Consider the following 18,349-nt stretch of genomic DNA (forward strand, 5'->3'; position numbering starts at 1 on the left):
GGGCCGCCGCGCCCCGCCCGCTCACATTCCTCCCCGCTGCGCTCACTTCCTCCGCCCGCCCCCCGGGCCGCCCCTCGGGGGCGGGGAGCAGGAGGGGCTCGAGGCCGGCTCCTCCCTGAGGGGGGCCCCGGAGGAGTGAAACCCCCGGGGCGGGAGTGCTATTCCACGCCCTGGGGAGGCCCGATTCCTGTGTGACCTCGGGTGGTGAGCCGCCCTCTCTGAGCTTCAGATGCAGTGCTAGTAAAATGAGGACATGCACTTGGGGCTGATGAGGGCTCCTGAGGTGGGGCGCAAGGTGAGCTTTGTGCCTAGTGAGCGCTCAGTGACATTTCTGTGATGCAGGGCCCGGGAAGAGTAGGCAGGAGCTCAGAGCTCATTCAAGAACCGCCCAGGGGCCTCCTCGGCACCCTATCCCCATTTTCATCATCTCTTCCACCTCTCCTCCGCATCCCTGGAAACCAAGGGAACCCCAGGAAGATCCTATCCCTTCGCCCACCCTCCAGTGTGTTTCTGTTAGAGGCTGCTTGGGGGATCCGTGCCCTTTCACTAGAGGCTGCTTCCTTCTTGGAAGTAAGGACACCCATTCCCCCTCGTCCAGCCCCACGGGCCTCTTCAGACGCTGCATTGGATTCTTTAGCCAAGTTCTTTCACCTCAATTTTATCTTTTTCTGTCTCACCTCCTGGGGATTCCTTTTTGTTATTGTGCAGTCGATAAGTCATGTCCGACTCTTTGCGACCCTTTGGGACTGAAGCAGGCTGCTCTATCCTCCACTGTCTCCCTTTGCTCAAATTCATGTCCATTGAGTTGGTGATGCTATCTACCCAAGCCATTTATTTCTTTACTCTTAATTTTCTTTCACTTTCTACACCATTGCTTCAGATAAGTTTATTCAAGTGGCTTTACTTTAACATCTTTATCTTTCTAGACCATTCTTTCAGCTATTTCTCTATCAGAAAACCCCAGTGCCCACCTCCATTTTTTTCTCCCTTTTATGACTCAGAGGGTTTTAGAATATCAGAATTAGTGGTATCTTTCCAACCTACTACAGACTTTGCATTCTCTGACCTTTGTCTCTGGGATGGAATCAGGAATCAGTCTCTGGGCCCTGCAGGAGGACCTGGGAGCTGACCTCTATTCTGATCCCTACCCTACTCTCATCCCAGCCAAGGCCTGTTGCTTTGGCCTTTCATGCCACATTCAGTTGCTCACAGTAGCAGCCTTCCAATGAACTCCCTGCTCATGGTAGAGCCATCTCTTCTTTAAAAAATATATATATATATATTTACTTATTTATTTGATTGCACCAGGTCTTCATTGAGGCAGGCCAGAACTTTAGTTGCAGGCATGCAAACTCTTAGTTAGGGCATATGTGATCTAGTTCCTTGATCAGGGATCGAACTTGGACCCCCTGCATTGGGAGTATGGAGTCTTAGCTACTAGACCACCAGGGAAGTCCTAAGAGCCACTTCTTTTGAAAAGAAAGCCCGAACTCTTCTCTTGGTCCACAAACCTCTGCTCCATCCGGCCCCTCCAGTCTCTTCAGCTGTCTCTCTCCTCATCCTCTGCCCCAGCCTCAACCTTTCTGGCTTCTTCCACTTCCCCAAACTCAAGGGGTTTCTGTGCAGCACCTGTGCCTGACAGGATGCCTTTGTACCCGCCCCCACCCCAGCCATTTACCAAACTCCTTTGTATGGAGGGGGTCTCAGCTTGGAATACTACTTCTTCTCCAGAAAACATCTCTGAAGCACACCTCACCTTCCCACCACCCCACTTCATCCTCCTGTGAGGCACTTTCCTTTCATAGGACTCACTGCAGGGAGAAGTGTGTTGGTGGAGATCTTTAATGTTTCTTGTGTGTGGATTTCACACTGGCAGGACCATTTCAGTCTCCTCACCTTGGTATTTTCAGTCTTGGCCGCAACACTTCTTTTGACTAAAGAACGAATAGGTGCCTCCTCCTCGGTCTTTCCTGATGCTCCACAAAGGCTCCGCATAGTTCTTACCTGGCCCCCACACCTGACCTCTCTCCTCAGGGGTAGGGTCAGGTGCTATGTGGGGAAGATAGGCTACTATAGTCGAACTGAAACCTTAGACTCTGCAAGACTCTGTAGCTAGGATACAATTTCCCTCGTACAATTGACTGGTCAAGTAGCCTGCACCATTAGGGTACTCATAGGCAAAAATAATAGACAAAAGAAACAGACTTGACAAGCACAGACATTTCAAAAGAAAACATCTTAAAGAACAGTCTTTTGTACTCTGTGGGAGAAGGCGAGGGTGGGATGATTTGAGAGAATGGCATTGAAACATGTATATTATCATATGTGAAACAGATCGCCAGTCCAGCTTCAATGCATGAGACAGGGTGCTCAGGGCTGGTGCACAGGGATGACCCAGAGGGATGGGATGGGGAGGGAGGTGGGAGGGGAGTTCAGGATGGGGGACACATGTACACCCGTGGCTGATTCATGTCAATGTATGGCAAAAACCACTACAATATTGTAAAGTAATTAGCCTCCAATTAAAATAAATAAATTTTAAAAAAAGAAAAAGGAAACATCTATTGGGGAAAGGATCAGAATACATGGATCAAAAATTCAAAACTAGCCTAATAAACATATTACAAAAGATAAGGTAGAATATTAGCCAAATGAAACAAGAAAGTATAAAAAAGCACAAGCAGAGGGGACTTCCCTGGTGGTCCAATGGTTAAAATCTGCCTTGCAATGCAGGTAAAGTGGGTTTGACCCCTGGTCAGGGAACTAAGATCTCACATGCTGCAGGGCAACTGAGCCTGCATGCCACAACTACTGAAGCCTGTGCACTCTACAGACCATGCTTTGCAACAAGACAAGCCACTGCATGGCAACAAGAGAAAAGCCCCTGAGAGTGGCAACCAAATAATAAATAAATATCTTTTAAAAGAACAAGCAGAAATATAAGGTAAAGAAATATGGCTTCATAACAAATTACCCCCAAAGATAGTGACTTACAGTGATAATCAACAAAAATATTTATTTGCTCACAAATCTGTAAACTGAGTAAGCTTGTCTCTACTCCACATGGCATCACTTGGGGCTGGAGGATTCATTTTGAAAATGATTCATGGTAATTCCCCATGGGTCCAGTGGTTAGGACTCCGTGCTTCCACTGCCAGGGGCCCCAGTCAGGAAACTGAGATCCCACAAGCCGAGGAGCATGAGCAAAAAAAGGATGATTCACATGACCAGTAGATTGTTATTGGCTGTAGGCTAAGAGCTCAGGGGGACTGTGGACCAGGGACACTGGGTCCTTCTCATGTGAACCTCTCCCTGGGCAGCTTGGCTTCCTCATAGTACAGTGGCTACAGTCTATGAGTGAGTAAGCATCCTAAGAAGCAGGACAGTTCCCTGGGCCCAGGCCTGGATGGGCACAACATCACTTCTGCCATATTTTACTGGTCAAGCAGGTACAAAGCCCAGATTCAAGGGGTGGGCAGACATAGAATCCATCTTTGGATGGGAGAAGTATCAAAGAAATACAGGACCATGTATAAAAATTACCACAATAGTATGTCAGACAACACAATAGGTGATCTAATAGCAGAAAGTTTTCATTGAGAATGAATCCATAAATTAGAAAGACCAAGTTAAGGAATTCTCCCAAAAGAAGAAAAAGAAAACAAGAAAGATATGAGATAGAAAAAGAAGTTCTACTATCTGCACAATAGCAGTTCCAGAAAAAGAGTAAAACAAAAATGGAGAAAAAGTGCAACATGAACCTCGACATTATGTTAACTGTAGGAAGCCAGATAGTATATTCAAAAGCAGAGACATTACTTTGCCTACTAAGGTCCGTCTAGTCAAGGCTATGGTTTTTCCTGTGGTCATGTATGGATGTGAGAGTTGAACTGTGAAGAAGGCTGAGCGCCGAAGAATTGATGCATTTGAACTGTGGTGTTGGAGAAGACTCTTGAGATTCCTTTGGACTGCAAGGAGATCCAACCAGTCCATTCTAAGGGAGATCAACCCTGGGATTTCTTTGGAAGGAATAATGCTAAAGCTGAAGCTCCAGTACTTTGGCCACCTCATGCGAAGAGTTGACTCATTGGAAAAGACTCTGATGCTGAGAGGGATTGGGGGCAGGAGGAAAAGGGGACGGCCGAGGATGAGATGGCTGGATGGCATCACGGACTTGATGGACGTGAGTCTGAGTGAACTCTAGGAGATGGTGATGGACAGGGAGGCCTGGCGTGCTGCGATTCATGGGGTTGCAAAGAGTCAGACACAACTGAGCGACTGAACTGAACTGAACTGAACTGAGGAAGCCAGATACAAAGGTCATGTATTATATGACTCCATTTGTAAGAAATATCCAGAACAGGGAGATACATAGATACAGAGAGAAGATTGGTGGCTGGGGGAATCACAGGATCAGGTGCAACTGCTTAATAGATAGAGGGTTTCCTTTTAGGATGGTCAAAATATTTTGGAACTAGATAGAAGTGGTGGTTGTATGACATTGTGAATGTACTAAATGCCACTGAATTATTCACTTTATTTTTAATTTTTTTAAACTTTATTTTTTATTTATTTGGCTGTATCAGGTCTTGGACACAGCACTTGGGATCTTCGATGCCATGAGCATGCTTTTAGTTGCAGCATGTAGGTTTCAGTTTCCTGACCAGGGATCAAACCTGGCCTCCCTGGGAAGTCCCCTGTAATTGGTTCTTTTTCATTGCTGTGTTCTCTTCCATGGAGTTAATACCACACCATTGGTTTCTCTATTGTTGGGTTATTTTCAGTTTGAAATTACTAAAAATAGACCTTCTCTAAATATGTTTGTTCATGTCTTTCTGTGCACATGTGTGCAGGCCTTTCTGTTGAGTCTTTAGGGGAGAAAAATGGTTAAATCTTGGGTATATGTGTCTGAATATTCATTAGAAGGACTGATGCTGAAGCTGAAACTCCAATACTTCGGCTACCTGATGCGAAGAGCTGACTCATTGGAAAAGACCCTGATGCTAGGAAAGATTGAAGGCAGGAGAAGGGGATGACAGAGAATGAGATGTTTGGATGGCATCACTGACTCGATGGACATGAGTTTGAGCAAGCTCCGGGAGTTGGTGATGGACAGGGAAGCCTGGTGTGCTGCAGTCCATGGGGTCGCAAAGAGTCAGACACGACTGAGCAACTGAACTGAACTGATATGTGTCTTTAACTTTAGTAAATAATGTGGAACAGTTTTTCAAAGCAGGTTGTTTTTTTTTTTTTAATCAGTTTACACTGCCACCAGCTGGGTATGAGAAAACCTTATGCTACACATCCTTAATAACACCCTATTGTTCATCTGTTGAATTTTAGTTATCTTTTTCTGTGAGTTTTATTTTGCATTTCTCTAGTGATTAGTAAGGTTGGCAGTCTTTTCATTTTCTTATTGTCCACTTGGATATCCTCTTTTGTTAAGTTCCTTTGCACATGTCTTGCCCATTTTTATACTGGCTTGTCTGCCTCTGGATATATACCTTTTGTCAAGCATACATGTTGAAAACTTACCCCACTCTCTGACTTGCTTTTTTCACTTTCTTTATATTTATTTATTTATTCGGCTGCACCAGGTCTTAGTTGCAGCACAAAGGATCTTTGATCTTCATTGCAGCAGGCAGGATATTTAGTTGCGGGATGCAAACTCTTACTTGCAGCATGTGGGACCTAGTTCCCTAGTGATTGAACCCGGGTTCCCTGCACTGGGAGCCCAGAGTTTTACCCACTGGACCACCAGGGAAGTTCCTGAGATGATACACTTTAAGTGGAAGACTCACTCTCCTAGATATCAACGTGTTTTAATAAATGGAACAGAATTCAAAGAGAGACCCACAAGTGTATGGACACAATTTATAACACAGTTGGCACTGTAGTCTCTCTGCTAATTTAAAGTTCCCATGGAAGGAACTTAGATCTGGCTCTGGCCCACCCTGTGGACTGGGAGAGGAAAGTGACCAAAAGATGGAGGGTCTGTAGGAAGCTGAGCAGAGGTAGACCTGAAGAGTTTCTTTTCTTTCTTTCAAGAACTTGATTCCCACCCCTGCCCATTAAAAAAAAAATCAGTTTAACAAAAATCAGAGTACCTTATCTGAAAAATCTTCACACGCTTTCTCTCTTGATATTTCCAAACACATTAATTTATTCTATAAATGGTATCCTTTAAAAATTTTTTTAAAAAAACCTTTCAGAGAGAGATTGGGAATGTACCCTCTGTTATACTCCATGATGAGATCAACTCTGAACTTGATTCTTTAGTGCTGTTTTGTGGGCTCAGGCTTTTAGCGTAAGAATAAGGTAAGGTTCTTCTGCCTTTCCAGAGAGAGAGACAAAGCTGGAAGCCAATGGGAACCAAACATACTGGGCAGCTGGGGGTAGAACCTAAGACCCCTCACCAACCAAGAGCCCATCAGACCCAACCCCTTTCCCTGTGAAGAAAGGACAGTCACACCTGGCTCTGTTCTTGAAATGTTTATTCTCAGCATATATATGTTTGTGCCTGGATGACTAGAAGGGATACTTCATGAGACTTTGGGTTATTTCGTCCCCCAGTGACCTCTGGGGGACTAGCCAGGTCACTAGAGCCACAGGATGAGGACTGAGAAGGTGGCAGCAGCCACAAGGCCTAGAATGAGTTGTGGGGAGGCTTTTGGGGTCCTCTGGAGGGCCTGGTTGGTTAGCCACTTGTTTCTCCCCCGGTGTGTGGCCCGAGGCTTACTCTGACCCTGAGTCAGGAGGTGGGAATGGCACGACCTGCTGCCCACCTGCCTGTTTGGAAATTCATCCTCCAAAGGACTCTGACCTTTGTTTTCCTCTCTCACCTGAAGATGAAAGTCAGCAGTCAGTGGCTTCCACAGTGCCCCGTCACCCGCTGAAGCCACTGAACCCTCTGCGGCCAGCCCAGCATACCTGCTCCACCTGACTGAAGACCCGCAGGAGGTTTCCACGAAGGACGCCCTGAAGCTCTTCCTCCCTCCAGCCTCGCCTCAGCAACTCCTCTACGAGTATCGGGTATGTGGACACGTCCTCCAGCCCCTCGGGGAACCTGCGTGGCCACCAGCTGGCTAACTGTGCTCCTCAGCCCCGATCCTGGCTGAGGGCCCACTGTTGCACCAGCCCCAACCACATGTGGGAAGTTAAAGCCGTGTTTCTCAGGCTACTGAATGCAACTTTGGAAGCTCCTGGAAGACTGGGCTTCAGCAGCACTTAGCTGCTGAGCAGATGCTCAGCCCACAGCACATCTGCTGGGCCAGCAGTGGAGTATGTGCTGGACAGGTCTTGAGAGGGGGTGGGGTTCTTAACAACTGTGATGCCCTGGAGTGGGAATGGGTCCACTGGACCATAGAGGGACAAGGAGAATCCAGGAAACAGGTCCTGAGAGGGGAAATATGCCAGGTGGGCTGAAAGACCAGAGTCTGTAATGGAGGATGAAGGATGGGAGGACCATGGATGGGGAACTGAGACTAAGGGACTCCCCACTGTACCCCAGCCAAGACAAACCCCAGGGAAACACTCACCGGCCAGACCCATCATAACTCCCGCTAATCCCGATGAACTCAGATCCCATGACTGCCCTGATGTGGTCAAAGTGATCTAGGAGATGAGGGTAGTGGTGGGTAGCATGAGGCTGGAGTTAGATCCTGGGACCAGCCCTGATCTGAGGAAGCTCAGCGTGGCCAGTTCCCCTGCCCAAGGCAATCCAAGACAGGACAGCTGACTCCATGGAGCTCCTAGCCTGCTGTGAGTTCTGGAGTGGCTTCAGGCTAGACATTGGACCCAGAGTAAACCTCAGGGCCTGAACCCCTTAGGACCTTTTCCTGCCTAGGAGCCACCATGCCTCTGGTTCCTTGAGAGCCTGCTCACAGGGCTCTGCCTGTCCTGTCTAGAGATATGGGAGCAAAAGAGAGACCCAGAAGCAGAGGCAGTTGCCTCCCCCCAAACCTGTTGCACTGGTTGGAGCCCCAGATCTGGGTTCAGGGCAGTGAAGAGCTGTGTCTGCTCCCCTAAACTGTTGGGAGGCCTGCCCAGGGCCCAGGGTATGCTAGGCAGCCACAGGCAAAGCTACAACTGCACAAAGAATTGAAGTGGGGCTCACCTGCCACGGTGGACACATTAGCAAACAGGTTACACTGCAGCACCCCCATGGACAGCGACACCATCACAATGCCACCATTCTTCTTCTACATGGATAAACAAAGGAACACTCAGCTTGCCCCTTCTGACCTGACAGTCTGCCACCTATGCCCTGGGGGCCCTGATAAGGCAAATTCAGAGTCCTCACCTGAGGGCCTGGGTGAGACTTTACCTCTCTTGGCCCCTGGGTGGGAACTGATTTGGCCTTGAGTTCCAGAGATGGGAGAGGGTTAACCAGCAGACTGGACTGGCAGCTTTGCTCAGAGTCAAGGATCTTTGGATAAAGTCCTGGGTTTGAGGGCTGGGGTGGCCACTCACCAGAAGTTGCAGGATGTCATCAGGAATGTTAAGCATGTTGTCACATACAGCTTTGGCAGCCGAATGGGAGAAGATCACAGGAGCCTTTGACACCTTCAGGGCTTGCTGTGCCAGGGCATGCGACCCATAGGACAAGTCCACCATCATGCCCAGGCGATTCATTTCCTCTATCACCTTCTGCAGGGACAAGTGGAGGATTTTTTTTGGGGGGGGGTGGTTGTCAGGAGGGATGCATGTGTGTGCATACCTGTAGGGGGTGGCTGAGGTAGGGTATTGAAAAGGAGTCCTTACCTCACCAAAGCTTGTCAACCCACTGATGTTGGTGTAGAGGAGCTGAAACTTGGTGGAGCTCTCTGCCCTGAAAGACAACCAGAGGAGGGCAATCTAGCAGGCCACACGTTGGCCAACAGAGCCTGGACATCCAGGCTCTCTGTCCATGCGTTCCACCTCAGAACAGGGTGAGGATTCGGACCAGCTGCTTTCTGGGAGTGTGAGGGACCTGCTGAGAGTCCAGCCTCTATCCTCACCTCTCTGGCACTTTCCCCACCAAGCATCTACCATTCTACTCCAGGCCAGGCATTCTGCTCACCAGGGCGTGTTGCAAGTAAAGGTGAGCGTCAGGTAGCGAACTCCCAGCAGATAGAAACTGCGCAGCACAGAGAGGCTGCTGTCAAGTGAGTGACCACCCTCCACGCCAATAAGGCAGGCCAGCTTTTGAGTGCTGTTCAGTCCTAGAAGAAGATAGAGGATCAAGTGGTCAGAGGCCAGGGCTGGAACCACCAGAGTAGTCCCTGACTTCCCTCCCTTCCCCCAGCCCACCTTCGGCTGAAGTCACGAGCTCCAGTTCATTGTAGGAGTCACACATGCGGCGGATGAGGTCAATCTGCTCCAGCGTGAGGCGCACGGCATCCTGGTCCTGAGTCTGGCATGGGGCGTAGGCTGACCAGAACTGGTGGTTGGCCCAGGGGTCCAGAATGAGATTAGGCTGGTCTCAATGCTATAGGCCTGCTACTTACTCCTCCTCAGCCCTCAAGGTACTCACGTGGGTCAGTGGCCTGAGTGCAGCACCGCATGACCCTGTGGTACCCTCATGACTATTCAGCTTGCTGCCAGCAGCCCAGTTGAAATCATGACACATCATTGCTTGCTGTTTGTCCATGGGCTATGTGAATGCCCCAAGGACAATCCACCATACATATCCTTTGTGGTTTCAGAGCCCCTACCCTCACCAAGGATTCTCCAATCACTTTCTGTGTCTCCACAGAAGCTGGGCACCCATGCAGCTGGCCTGTCTTGACCTCCTACACCCCTATACTCACTCCCCAGCAGCCACATGATGGCACACAGTATGTCCTATGTCCATCAGATCCCTGTCTACCAAGGTTTCTGTGGCCCCCAGATTCCCCAGAGGCCATTATGTGTGTCCCTCTGGTACCTGTGCACCCACGAAGCCATCCCTGAGCTTGTCTAGGTTGGTCTGGCCGAGTCTGAAATTGCGCAGGTTCACACCTTGTAGCTTGTTCTGGAAATGCCGTTTCAGGAGCAACGGCAGGTGGTTGTGGCTGGGGTTGTCAGGACAAAGTAAGAAGAGTAGGGGACATGGCCTCCAGGTCATGGGCCTACCCTGTGCCACCCCACGTCCCCACCTCACACAGATGATAGTCCTGAAGAGCAGCTATTAGTTAGGGGTTTCTACCAGCCACAGTGTAGTGGGGAGGAAGGCGCCCTATGGGGGTGGTGGAGGAGAGGGGTGTGTCAGGGGGCCTTCTCTCTAACCCTTCACGCTCTGGACCTCCTCTCCTGTCCAGGAACGGGTTCAGCGCCCACCAGCCCGCACACCCCCACCTACGCACCCATCCACCAGCCGGAAGTGCCGCATCAGATCCCGCGCGCGCTCCTGGAGACTCAGGCCTCTAGGGGTGCCTGGCGCAGTTGAGGTGCTGGAGGTGGCCGGCCTGGTCAGGGCGCTAGGGGTTCCCCACGTGGTCTGGGCCCTGGGACCGCCCGGGCTGGTCTGGGCGCTGGTTACCAGCCGCAGCAGCAGCCAGAGCAGGAGCAGCAGACGCAGCAGAGGCCGCTGGGTGAGCATGTGGGGACGCTCGAGGCCAAGGGGCAGCATTGCTGCACAGGGCCGAGCAGCCGGGCAGAGGCGGGTCTCGAGAGCTAAGAGGAGCGGGTGAGGGGCAGAGGGCGACAGTGGGGTCCCGACCGTCGATGCTGGTGACGCAGCGGCACGGCTTCGTGAGGCAGATTAGCTCCGGGATCCGCAATGCCGCCGCCCAGCGTTGCCGCCAGGGGGCGGTAGGCCCTTACCTCACATCTAGGGTGGCGCCCCATTGGGCCAGGCCAGCCTTTGCCCCGAGCGCCCTCAGGCGGCGCACTGCCGGTTACCTCTGTCCCTGCTTCCTGACCTGCACCCACTCCTCCCAAGCGCCAGGGGCCTACTGATTGGGGAGGAAGCCAGGGGGTGATTAGGAGGGGCCCAGGAATCTTCCCAATTTCACCTCTAGGCAGACAGGTCGCAAGCCCTTGTGGGGTTTTAGCTGCAGGGATATGCCTGCACTCCAACTGGTTAAATATTCCATGAAATTCTGGGAAGAATTAAAATTTAAAAGAGTGAATTAGATCTGTATGTTTTGACTGGCAGAAGAAAAAGATCCCCTATATATTTTTAACAAAAATGAAATTTAAGTATAATATTTATGGGAGGCCATTTTGTTTTAGTGCCTGCTCATTCACTAAGTTGTGTCTGACTTTTCTGTCACCCCATGGACTGTAACCTGCCAGGCCCCTCTGTGCCTGGGATTTCCCAGGCAAGAATACTGGAGTGGGTTGACATTTCCTTCTCCAGGGGATCTTCCCCAGGGATCAAACCCACATCTCTTGCATCTCTTGCATTGACAGGCAGATTCTTTACCACATCTCGTATTAAAATTTACTTCTGGGGACTTCTTCATGGTCCAGTGGTTAAGACTGTGTGCTCCTAATACAGGGGGCATAGGTTCATTTTGTAGGGTGTGCCTCCGCCCAGAAAACAAAACAAAAATCCTCCCCCAAATTTACTTCTGTACCTATGTTGACATACACATACACAAAAAAAGACTCTAGAGGACTATACATACTTAACTTTAGTTAATAATAGCCATCTTGGGAAGAGGGTTACCTGTGTATTATGTGTGTTAGTCCCTCAATCATGTACCGACTCTTTGTGACCCCATAGAACATAGCCTGCCAGGCTTCTCTGTCCTTGGAATTCTCCAGGCAAGAATACTGGAGTGGATTGCATTTCCTTCTCCAGAGGAACTTCCCAACCCAGGGACTGAACCCTGGTCTCCTGCATCAAAGGCAGATTCTCTACCGTTTGAGCTACAGGGTAGTCCTAACCGTTTTAGGAAAGGGGTTACCTACTCCCTGGTCAATTTATGTCTCATCTTTTTTTATATTTTTTCTTTAGCTTATTTGGCCGCACAGGGTCTGAGTTGCACATGCGGGACCTTCTAGTTGAGGCATGTGAACTCTTAGTTGCTGCATGTGGGATCTAGTTGCCTGACCAGGGATTGAACCCGGGCCCCCACATTGGGAATGCGGAGTCTTAGCCACTGGACCACCAGGGAAGTCCCTAGTTCATTATCATTTATGGACTGGGGGAAGATGTAGTGGCTAAGTAGACTGAATGTCTTAGAAAGTCCCTGAGGAGCAGGGGGAGGGCTGGGCCCACCTCTAGAGCTGTCCAGCCGTTAGAGGTCTGTGGCCTATTAAGTAGCCTGACATTCTGGCTCTGTCCAAATAGGAACAAAGATCATTTGTGATCCAGGCAGGTTCTCTTCTTGGGAATCTGAGCCAGAATTCCCTAAAAGATCTCCAGGTGGTAGACAGTGGGTCAGGATTGAGGTGAGCTACTCAGAAGGAATGAGTAAAGTCTGCCTTCCTGCAGCCAGAGCCTCCCACTGTCTTCTCCTGGTGCGGAGCCAACCCCCCTGGGATTCCTCAGGCCACTGCCAGCAGGTCTGCCTTGAGTACCTGCTGTCTAAACTGCATGGTCCCCCACCAAACCGCAGTGTTGGGGCCTGTACCACAGGCCCCACTACAGAGAAGGACAGCTCATGCTGATTCCATTTCTGAAACATTTATTTTTGGGAAATGTTTGTGCTTGCATGAAAGGAAACTTTGTGGATGTCTGCATCTGCCAAAGTGACATCTGGCAGGATTAATGGATTACCAGAGCCAAAGAATGAGGACCAGGAAGGCAGCAATAACTGTGAGGCCTGGGGCTGTGTTGGGGGAAGATTTTGAGAATGACCGCATAGTTGACAAAATAGGATTCCCATGCCTTGGAGTTCTGCTTAGTCTCTGGTCTTGAGCCAGATTCTCTCTCTGCTGCAGATGCGAGAGCACGGAGCGGCAGGAGCTCCCCAGCTGCTCATCTGGGAACTCATCCTCCGAGGGACTCTGTCCCTTGTTCTCCTCCCGAACCTGGAGGCGTTAGTCAGTGGGCAGCAGCTCCCACAGCAACCCCTCGACACACACACACCTGCTCAGAGCCCCTCTGCCCCAGCCCAGCATACCTGCTCTACCCGGCTGAAGACCCGCAGCAGATTTCCGCGAAGGACGCCCCAGAGCTCTTCCTCACTCCAGCCTCGCCTCAGCAACTCCTCTATGAGTACTGGGTATGTGGACACGTCCTCCAGACCCTGTGGGAACCTGCGTGGCCACCAGCCAGCTAGCCAGCTATTGGGCCTCAGACCTGCCCCCTGGTCCTGAGTCAGAACCAGTGTCCTGTGTGTGCAGGGTCCGCTGAACCCCAGCCCTGGTCAAATATGGGAAATGGAGACTTGGAGAGAGTAAATGATTCAAGCCTGCTCTTCATCCTTCAGAAGAAGAGCCGTAAAGCTCCTTGAATATTCATCAAAATTCTTTGAATTGAACTATTAAGATCTATGCCTTTCACTGAACGCAAACTTTTCCTTCTGTTTATAAAAAGAAGAAAAGCTTTTGAAGAACTGGGTTGACCCCCTTGCATGCACAGACCCAACTGCAGGCAAAGAAGATGGTTAGCCCACCCTAACCATCTGCTAAGAGTCTGCTCAGAGGCCATGGGTCTGCTGGCACTGGCTGGGTGCAGATGCTGGGCAGATGAGGTCTGTCTGGTTGGGTTAGCCAAATATGATGGTCTAGAGTAGGGCCAATGGGATGCAGATAGACAAGAGAGCCCAGCAAACAGACCCTGGGAGAGGGGAGATACCAGTGGGGCCAGCAGACCTGAGGCTATGGTCAAGGCCATGAGGACCATAGTATGGTGGGCACCATGGCTATGAAGGCCCCCGTGACACATCAGCCCAAGACAAGCCCACATGGATGCACTCACCGGCCAGCCCCATCATAATCTCCTCCAATCCCGATGAACTTGGATCCAATGACGGCCCTGATGTGGTCAAAGTGATCTGAAGGATGGAAAGTCAGCAGTGTGGGACTTCCAGGGTTGGGGGGGCGGGTGGTAAGGACTGGCCTCTATTGATTTCCCTTCTTGCAGCCTGTAGGCCAGACAGGCCAATTCCTTCATGGCCTGCACCCAGAGCACCAAGTAGAGAGCCCTGAGGTTTGGTCTGAAGTGATCCTGGCTGGCTCCAGACTGGACTTCAGATTTGGAGTGGACCTCAGAGCCACCCATTTGGGCCAAGATTCACTCTGCCTCTCAGTTCCCTTGAGAACCTGTGAGGTAGCCTCTCCATGAATGGTAAGAAATGAACAAGAAAACAACTGACAGAGACCCCAGAGACCTATGGAGCTGCCCAGTCCCTTGACCAGAGGCACAGGCAATGTGCTCTGGAGCCCCTGCAGAGGTGCAGATGGGCAGCACACGGACTCTTTGTCTGACTGCCTCCCGGATATCCATCAGCATCCATTTCAATTCCATGGCTCCAGTTCCACATGGCACCAAGAACTGTGTACTGCTCATTATTGGGCTTGGGGGAGCAATGTCTATTGCCAACAGTGGGTCAAACCCCTGGGGCCCTTCTGAGGTCCTCCTCAAATTTGGGCCCTGCTTCGGGTCCAAATCAGAACTGTTCAGAGAGCCCGGGGTGAGGCTTACCTGCCACAGTAGACACGTTGGCTAGCGGGTTGCACTGTAACACCCCCACGGACAAAGACACCATCACGATGCCACCGTTGTTCTTCTGCAGGGTTGGACAATGGACATTTGACTTGGCCCCTGGCACAACCACCTGCCTCTTCACTCTCTCAGCCCTCTGAGGAGGGTGTTCAGTCCTGGCTTTGAGATCAGAGATGTCTCCTCTCTGGATTTGTGTGAATGGGGGAGCCTCAGCTCTGGGTCTGGGTGGTGTCTTGGCACTTGGTTTGTGGGTTTGGAGGAGTATTTTTATTTATTCTTTTAGCTGCACCATGTCTTAGTTGTGGCATGTGGGATCCTCCATCTTACTTGTCACATGTGGGATCTTCTGTTGTGGCAGGCAGGGTCTTTAGTTGCAACACGTGAGCTATCAGTTGCGGTGGGTGGGATCTATCGACCAGAGATGGAACCCAGACCCCCTACATTGGGAGCACGGAGTCTTAGCCACTGGATCACCAGGGAGGTTCTCGAGGGATGTTTACCACCTAGAACCCCCACCTAGAGTTCAAGAGTTCAGGGGCTGTGGTTCGTGCGTTTGGGGGCAGAAGATCTTTAACCTGGGGTTTGAGGAAATTGAGGGAGCAGAAGCTCAGGTTCAAGGGCTCCTGGTTTGAATGTCTTGCTTTAGGTTTGCAGGCAAGGGCAGTCTCTCACCAAAAGCTGTAGGATGTCATCAGGAACATTCCGGGTGCTCTTGCACACAGCCCGGGCAGCCGAGTGGGAGAAGATCACAGGTGCCTGCGATACTTCTAGGGCTCGTCGTGCCACGGCATCTGAGACATGGGACAAGTCCACCATCATGCCCAGACGGTTCATTTCTGCCACCACCTTCTGCAGGGATGGGTTGGGGAGAAGGTGTCAGGGCTGCATTTGTCTTAGGTGCGTTTAGCTGGAGGGACCAGGTGGGGCTGTGCATTCACATGGGGCAGGGTATGGGGTCAGGGTCCTCACCTCACCGAAGCTGGTCAGCCCACTGACATCTCTGTAGAAGGGGTGGATGCCTTTAGCTGAGCTCTCTGCCCTGCAGGGTGGCCAGGAGGCAGTCTGACTGGTGGTCATGACTCAGCTACAAGAAGCTAGACAGAGGTTCCATCGAGCCCTCTACACCTGCAACTCCCCTGGAGCAAGAGGAGGGACCCAAGCAGGACTGTGTGTGGCAGTAGGAGGGCTCTTCTGGAGATCCAGTCTTGCTTTGTAGACCTCCCTACTCCAGGTAGTCCCAGGGGTGAAGCTTGGTGTGGGCCCCAGCATGATCTTGGGCAGATCCCTGCCTCACTGGGCCCATACCATCTGCACCAAGCTCACCAGGGCGTGTTGCAGGTGTGCGTGAGTGTCAGGTAGCGCACACCCAGCACATAGAAGGCACGCAAGACGGAGAGGCTGCTGTCCAGTGAGTGGCCACCCTCCACACCAATGAGGCAAGCCAACTTCCGGGTACCATTCAGAGCTGGGGGCAGGTGGGGCAGATTGTCATTGTCAGAGACATGGGTAACCTAATCAAGGCCCTGACACCCGCCACCGCCCATCCGTCTACCTTTAACTGAGGTCACAAGCTCCAGCTCAGAATAGGAGGCACACATGCGGTGGATGAGATCAATCTGCTCTAGGGTGAGGCGCACAGCATCCCGTTCCTGGGTCTGGCATGGGACATAGGCTGACCAGAACTGAGGGAAGGCCAGGGGATGGTTTGAGTAGGGGTTCCTTTAGAACTTCCTGGGCTTCTCACCGCCTCCACAGCTGGTGCAGCACTCCCTGTGCCCAGTGTCACATGTGATGCATGGCTTGTTCTGTGGCACTTGGATGCCCATTATGTTGACTCACTGTGACCCCTGTTAGCCCCCAGCATCCTTGTCATGGCACTTTCTAGGTTGCTATGGTAACTGAGTTCCGATGTCACTAACCCGCCCAAATTCCCCCACATTCCCCCAGAGCCATGGTGGCACCTTGTGTGTCCCCTTGGTACCTGGGCACCCACGAGACCATCTTTAAGCCTGTCCAAGCTGGTCTGGCCGTGGCTGAAATTGCGCAGATTAACATCTTGTAGGCCCTTGCGGTTAAACTGCCTCAGGACCAGGGGCATGTCGTTGTGGCTGGAGGGAGGTCAAGGCAAATGGGTGGGCTCCTTCGGGCTCGGGCCAGCCAGGGGATTCCCCCACCTCACACTGTCACAGAGACTAGCTGAGGCCTGGGCTGAGGGGGTTCCCACCAGAGAGGGAGTGACAGAAGAGGAGAAGGGCACCCATGGATGATGGAGAGGACACCCAGGGGTGGCTTGAGGGAGCCGCCCCACTAGCTCTGCATGCTCTGGACTTCCTCACCTGCCCAGGGCTGGGCTGGGCCCCCACCATCCCCCACGCACCCATCCACAAGCGGGAAGTCCCGCATCAGGGCCCGCGCACGCTCCCCCAGACTCAGTGTGCTGGAGGTGTCCAGACTGGTCAGGGCGATAGGGGCATCCGGTGCTGTTTGGGCGCAGGTTACCAGCTGCAACAGCAGCCACAGCAGGAGCAGCAGAGGCCGCTGGGTGAGCATGTGGGGATGTTCGAGGCCCCCACTTGGCATGCTGCACAGGGCTGGGCAGGCGGGCAGAGGCGGGTCTGAGAGCAGTGGGGGTGCTGGGGTTCTGCCAGTTGACACAGATCACGCAGTAGCGCGGCCTCTGGGAGAGGGGCATGGAGGGAGGGGATACAGAGTCACAGGACCCTGCCACCCCTGTGCAGAGAGCTGTAATCTGCAAAGCCCGGGTGCCATGGGGGCCTGAACTACCCTCCTGCCCTCTGCTAAGAGGCTGCTCTTGTGGGCTAACTTGGCCTCCACTTTGGGCCCATTCCCCTCCCATCTCGGGTTCCCTCTGCCCCCGCCCCTCTCTCGACCCCTCTATTCTGAGGGGGCTGCCCTAAATTGCTCTCCCCCTGCCTCTAAACTTGCTGTCCAAGAGAGAGGCCAGGTTGCTTCTGTCAGAGTGGCCTTCAGCCCCAGGCAGCCCCTCCCAGGAGCACAGCTTGTCCCCATCTGTCTGCAGCCTGCCCCACCCACCCCAGGGCCTCGTGCCAGTGTCTCTGTCTCCATTGATCTCGGCTCCCAGTTTCCATGTGCTGGGCCATGAGGGGTGGGTGTGAGGGAGGAGATAGTTTTTAGAAATAAAGGGTTAACCTTGTGGGTTCTAGATTCAGGAACGGCCCCTCTGCCCCCGACCTTCTGTCTCCCACTATTTGACTCCCCAGCGTGCGTGACCATTCTCAGGGGACTTCAGCCAGCAACTGGGAATTGTCAGGGGCACCCCTCCCCCATTTCCCCCAGTCACCCTCTGGAAAGAGCACCTTCAGGAGTTGCTGCACTTCTCCAGGGCCTCACTGGAGGAACTTTGGTGATGTGAACTGAACAACCATCTGGGAAAAGTCAAGGACCCTTTTACTCAACAGAGCAAGAACCCAGTTAGTAGGCTATTAAGTGGAAGGAATTGAAGTCACTTCCATGGCAGGAGATTCCCCACCCCAGGAAGTTTCCTCCCAGAGTTGCAGGCTGACCTGCTGGCCAGGATCCCTCCTACCTCAGTGTGGAATGCCTGGCGTCTGGGCTCTGCTGCTACAGTCGCTGTATCTCGTGGCTCTTGTGGGTCTAGCTCTCCCAGAAACCTCAAGGTCTAAGTTCCTGTGCTTGCTCTGAGGCCCCACCCCATTCCTCATTTCTAGTTTCAGGCCCTCACCCTAGCTGACTCCTCTAGGAACAGCTCCCCTCCCACCACCA

The 18,349-nt window shown here is 51.9% G+C and overlaps 2 protein-coding genes across 6 annotated transcripts; both read right to left on the reverse strand.

Moving 5' to 3' along the window:
* Positions 1-6,477: 6,477 nt before the first annotated feature.
* On the reverse strand, positions 6,478-10,759 carry DPEP3 (dipeptidase 3). Its single transcript, XM_004015597.6, has 10 exons — positions 10,326-10,759; positions 9,908-10,034; positions 9,292-9,421; positions 9,062-9,203; positions 8,764-8,830; positions 8,473-8,649; positions 8,117-8,201; positions 7,539-7,614; positions 6,931-7,066; positions 6,478-6,842 (listed from the first exon to the last, which is right to left on the reverse strand). The coding sequence occupies exons 1-10, from the start codon at positions 10,589-10,591 to the stop codon at positions 6,600-6,602; spliced, it is 1,449 nt and encodes a 482-aa protein (XP_004015646.1). The 5' UTR covers positions 10,592-10,759; the 3' UTR covers positions 6,478-6,599.
* A 110-nt stretch (positions 10,760-10,869) lies between these two features.
* On the reverse strand, positions 10,870-18,216 carry LOC101110863 (dipeptidase 2). Of its 5 annotated transcripts, none has more exons than XM_027978105.3 (12): positions 18,153-18,216; positions 17,923-17,991; positions 16,962-17,261; positions 16,566-16,692; positions 16,137-16,266; positions 15,908-16,049; positions 15,554-15,623; positions 15,257-15,433; positions 14,564-14,648; positions 13,838-13,913; positions 13,038-13,173; positions 10,870-11,063 (listed from the first exon to the last, which is right to left on the reverse strand). In XM_027978105.3, the coding sequence occupies exons 3-12, from the start codon at positions 17,162-17,164 to the stop codon at positions 10,944-10,946; spliced, it is 1,266 nt and encodes a 421-aa protein (XP_027833906.1). In that variant the 5' UTR covers positions 17,165-17,261; positions 17,923-17,991; positions 18,153-18,216; the 3' UTR covers positions 10,870-10,943. The 5 variants fall into 5 exon arrangements, with proteins under 5 accessions (XP_027833906.1, XP_042087759.1, XP_027833905.1 ...); XM_042231825.1 differs by lacking the exon at positions 10,870-11,063 and adding an exon at positions 12,583-12,945 and having other exon boundaries at positions 17,084-17,261; XM_027978104.2 differs by lacking the exon at positions 10,870-11,063 and adding an exon at positions 12,583-12,945.
* Between the last annotated feature and the right edge of the window lie 133 nt (positions 18,217-18,349).

This window comes from Ovis aries, chromosome 14, assembly GCF_016772045.2.
Source record: "Ovis aries strain OAR_USU_Benz2616 breed Rambouillet chromosome 14, ARS-UI_Ramb_v3.0, whole genome shotgun sequence".
NCBI classification, from domain to species: domain Eukaryota; kingdom Metazoa; phylum Chordata; class Mammalia; order Artiodactyla; family Bovidae; genus Ovis; species Ovis aries.